The sequence below is a fragment of the Mandrillus leucophaeus genome, unplaced genomic scaffold (assembly GCF_000951045.1).
Source record: "Mandrillus leucophaeus isolate KB7577 unplaced genomic scaffold, Mleu.le_1.0 Scaffold108, whole genome shotgun sequence".
Taxonomy (NCBI): domain Eukaryota; kingdom Metazoa; phylum Chordata; class Mammalia; order Primates; family Cercopithecidae; genus Mandrillus; species Mandrillus leucophaeus.
This window is the reverse complement of record NW_012098987.1, coordinates 4009681-4014368: the sequence shown is the minus strand read 5'-3', so window position 1 is coordinate 4014368 and position 4688 is coordinate 4009681. Positions and strand designations below refer to the sequence as shown.

General features: G+C 36.2%; 1 protein-coding gene across 1 annotated transcript in view; it reads left to right on the top strand.

The window, feature by feature from the left end:
- The window catches only part of RSL24D1 (ribosomal L24 domain containing 1), a 17404-nt gene that overhangs the window by 3989 nt on the left and 8727 nt on the right, over positions 1 to 4688 (top strand). Inside the window, exons 2-3 of the mRNA XM_011986501.1 lie at positions 1045 to 1158; positions 2827 to 2899. Of these exons, the coding sequence (XP_011841891.1) occupies positions 1045 to 1158; positions 2827 to 2899 (187 nt within the window). The remainder of the gene's footprint in view (positions 1 to 1044; positions 1159 to 2826; positions 2900 to 4688) is intronic.

Sequence of the window (4688 nt, the reverse complement as noted above, 5' to 3'; positions counted from 1 at the left end):
AGACTTTAGTAGTTCTTATATTTTCTAGTCTATTTGAAATTAACTCAAGGATATAGACATGCTTTCACTCTAGGAGAAGGCTCTCTAGGAGGTATGGGCCTGGATCAGATTAAACTAATAGCAGCAGTCTCTAAGAAAACTGTCCTACTGTATGTAAGTGACCTACTTGAAGTTCCCCATAGGGCAACATATATAAAAGGTGAAAAGTGGTATGATTTGTGATACATACACAGGCTTATTTAGTTTGAAGTGTTTGTACTGTTTATTTTGACCTATTTATCTGTCATACCTTCTAGGTATAATTCAACTTAATTTTCTTTACCAAGATCCACAAACCCCAAATAATTACGTTTTCTCTTCCCATTTTCTCCAGTGGCATACACAAATTGCAGTGTGTTCTAAGGCATTACGAAATAACAAAATAATACTGTTAGATTTATAAAATGAGTCCTAATAAGCCATTTCAGGAACATGTTGAAGCATCATCAAGTTGTAAGTTAGCACTATTAAAGGATTAAGTCTTTTAGGATGAAGATGGAGAGTCAAAGTAGTAAAGAATGTTGTTGGCAGATCTATGGATAAGTCGAAAACAAATCTATTAGAGCACCAGTTTTAATTGCTTTTGAAATTATTTTGTGCTTTCAACAAGGAAGATGGAAAGACTCAAAAGGAGATTTCAGAATGGTTGTTTGAAACTTTTATTCCCATTGAGGTATAGAGACAGTGAATTTTGAAAATTATCCTGAATTAAGAAAGGACTTAAATGACATTACTCACAACTATTCCCTTTATTTGAAATAATTTTACTGTTATTCTATACAAATGATTAGTAATTTAAAATAATATTTTCAGGGCCCTTAGCCTTTAGTTGGGATGATGTTTGACAGTCAAAAAATAGTTGTTTCCATTTAATCTGATATATCTTACATATTTCTAAATGGCAGTTTAAGTAGAAGGGCATGTATTTTTTGTCTAGCGGGGGTAACATCTTATGATAGAAAAGTTTTTAATGTTGACGTCTCAATATTTTAACTTTTCTTGTAGGTGTTCAGATTTTGCAAATCTAAATGTCATAAAAACTTTAAAAAGAAGCGCAATCCTCGCAAAGTTAGGTGGACCAAGGCATTCCGGAAAGCAGCTGGTAAAGAGCTTACAGTGGTGAGTACAGTTAGCTATCAATATAGTTTTTACACGTTTCACAGTTTTAGTATTTGAAGGGTGTATGTCATTTAATCAGTCATGGCAAGGCCTCCTATAACATGATTAATAAGTGCCTTATTTGTATTTGGCTTTGGAAATAATCTCATTCTCACATGGTCCTGAAAACTGTAATTCTGTGGCGCTACTATTTTTAGCTCTTGCAGAGAAAGAGGAAAATCATTTAAATGGCTTGGGATGAAGTTGGGTATTGCTACTGAAAGATTTTGAGAAGAAGTTAAGAGAAAGCATTTCTGAACAGCAGTCAAGGCTCAGGTGAAGTTTATAATAGACTCGTTTATCAGTTTCTGGATTTCCTTAGCAGGGCTTTGTATCTGAGAGCACAGAAATTAGTAGTGTTGGTGTGAGGAGGACTAGAGCTAAGTCAAGGGGGAAGAGGATTTAATGGAGTGAGCCTCCATCATTATATTGTTACATTGAATTGATAAAGGGATATTTTGAAGCTGTACGCGTTCAGTCCCTGTAAAGAAAGGAGATGAAAATGCAGTACAGGCTACCTTTGAGGGAGGAAGATCTTTTAAACTGTCCCCTCCGTCCATGGCCTCCTTTACCCACCAAACCTATGACCCCTTTCCCACCTTTTTATTGCTAAAGGGCAGTCAGTATCTGCAAGCATTTTCCATCAAGCCCTTTCCTGGCTTCCTTAATACCAGAGCTTTGCAGTGAATGTAAAGAGTATCGTTTGACCAGATGCAAGGCCAAATCATAATTACTGTCACAAAAATAATTTTCATTCTGGACGAGAAGGAGCATAGCAGCCTAAATGCAAGTGGCAGCTGCCTGAGGAAAGACTGCCAGTCAGTCATTTACTGATTACCGTTTACCTTGTGGCTGAGGTTATTATGCTCCGAATAAAGGTGTGTATATATAAAAGAAATAGTAGCTAAATCCAGAGGTGGTGCTGTTTTATATGCCTGTCAGATAGATTTGAAAACCAAGAAATACCTGTAGCTTTTCCAAAATTGTTTTGTGTGTTTTAAGATTAAAAGGATCATTAACTGTAAAAATACCAGCCACTGGCAATGGTAACAGTCTTTGGAGGAGATCTGAGAAATGTAGGGCCTGACTTATATTCTGCAGAGTAGCACCTCATTTGTTTGAAGATATATATAGTTTTCATACCTTTTTGCTATAACACATAGATACTTAGGTTGAACCATATGAAGTTTTCTCTCTCTTTTTTTCTATCTCCTACAGGAAGGACATGGAATTCTTGATGTTGATTTTTTTTGATCTGTGAAAAATGGCAGTTTCATATGGTTCAATGTAATTCAGAGTTTTCTGGCCTTGAATCTTATCTGGGAATGGAAATGGGGAAGGTTTTTCAGTTTGTAATCCTCGTAATTGTCATATGCCGTTCTGAGGGATGGAGGTGTTACTGACTCCTCCTCTCTCTTTGAGAATCACCGTTATATAGAAAGATGTTTTCAGTAGGGAGGTGTGAAAGGAGAAAAAGTTTGAAAACCTATATTCTCTGAGATCACCCTGAGGGGTGAATCTTGATGTGTGTTCACTCAGAACACTTATGAAAAGGAAGATCTTTTAAGAAATGTTTCCTTTCTACTTTTCTTAAAACTTTATTTTTATCTCCTCTGTTCCCTCTTACAGGATAATTCATTTGAATTTGAAAAACGTAGAAATGAACCTATCAAATACCAGCGAGAGCTATGGAATAAAACTAGTAAGTCACAGAAAAATACCAATAATTTTGAGGAGAGACTGGTTTGGGATAATACTATAACTTTAAGTGTCAGCTTGTTGTTTAAATATTGAATTTTCCATTTGTCATCGCCTGGCTTTTATTATTTTATCCTCATTTTAATGGTTCTGTTGTAGTCATATCTTTTATCTTTTATCTTTTTTTTTTTTTTTTTTTTTTACAATTGGCTGGTGTGTTCATTTTAAAATAATGTAATTATTCACTTTGATACTACTTGAAGTGCCCACACAGAGGTGTAAAAACATACAAGTAGCTGAAAAAAATAGAGAAGGAAAATACTGTTTTAGAGTGAGTGTGGGACAGTTAAAATACACACAAAACCTAACACACTTCACATGTTTAGACCGTATAGTTTAGGATATAAACTTGTATTCTGTATACCTTATAATTAAAATTAAAAAGTGTAGTGCTTAAGGTCATCATTACAAATGTCCTGGAATTTCTAAGTGTTTGACTTAGGTAAAAAATGAAGTTGTAATCTTCTGAAATTAAAAGCAATAATATCTAGTTTTTTTTTTTTCCCCTGAAGTAGGCAGAGAGTTTAATGAAAAAAGTCCCATATGTAGAAAAAGTTAATCCCTTAAGCTTGCTTGTAGGTTCTACAACACTTGTGTATGTTTGGATGCTTGGGACCCTTGGCCCTGCCTTTTTATTATTATCATTATTATTATTATTATTATTTTTTCTTTGAGAGTCAAAGTGTTGCTCTGTCCACCCGGCTGGAGTGCAGTGGCATGATCTCGGCTCACTGTAGTCGCTGCCTTCCAGGTTCAAGCAGTTCTCCTGCCTCAGCCTCCTGGGTAGCTAGGATTACAGGCGCATGCCACCACACCTGGCTAATTTTTGTATTGTTAGTAGAGGTGGGTTTTCGCCGTGTTGGCCAGGGTTGCCTTGAACTCGTGACCTCAAGTGATCCACGTGACCTCAAGTGGGCTTGGCCTTCCAAAGTGCTGGGATTACAGGCGTGAGCCACCACGCCGGGCACTGGCCCTGCCTTCTTTTCTTCCCATGGTTACCTTTGTGCAGCCTGTAGCCATTTCTAGTGTTGGGTGTGGGGGTGATGTGGTTTGTTAACCAGAGTCTGTAAGGCTTAGAATTCCACAAACTTTATTACTCTCCTAATAGATCATAGGCAGGGCATCCCTTTCTGTACTCCAGTCAGTCACGAGACTTCAGGGGAAGAATTGAAAATGTGTGGACCTTTGTAGTAGTATTTACACCTTCTAAACCAGGGGCATCCAATCTTTGGCTTCCCTGGGCCACATTGGAAGAAGAATTGTCTTAGGGCACATATAAAATACACTAACACTAATGATAGCTGATGAGCTAAGAAAAAAAAAATTGCAAAAAACTCTGTTTATGTTTTAAAAAGTTTACGAATTTATGTTGGGCTGTGGGTTGGTCAAGCTTATTCTAAAGCTTTGTTTACCCTGGACCATATGGAGAAATTGGAGTTTAGATTTGGAATTGCCTTTTCTATACTTAGCCCTAATTATTGTACCCTTTGGGTCTCTCCTACCCCCTTTTTAAAAAAAAGGTCTTTTCCTTCTGCTTTATAATTAGAGGAAGAGTTAATTTCTGAAAAGTAATTGATTTTTATTGGGTTTATTTGACAAGGAAATAACACTTATTCAAACTCAAGAATTTCTAAAGAGATTAACTTATAGGATTATTAAATTGATTTCAAAAGGCATCCTTATCAAGGACATTATTGGAAAGTCCTGAAGCATTTCTCTTTTTTTTTTTTTTT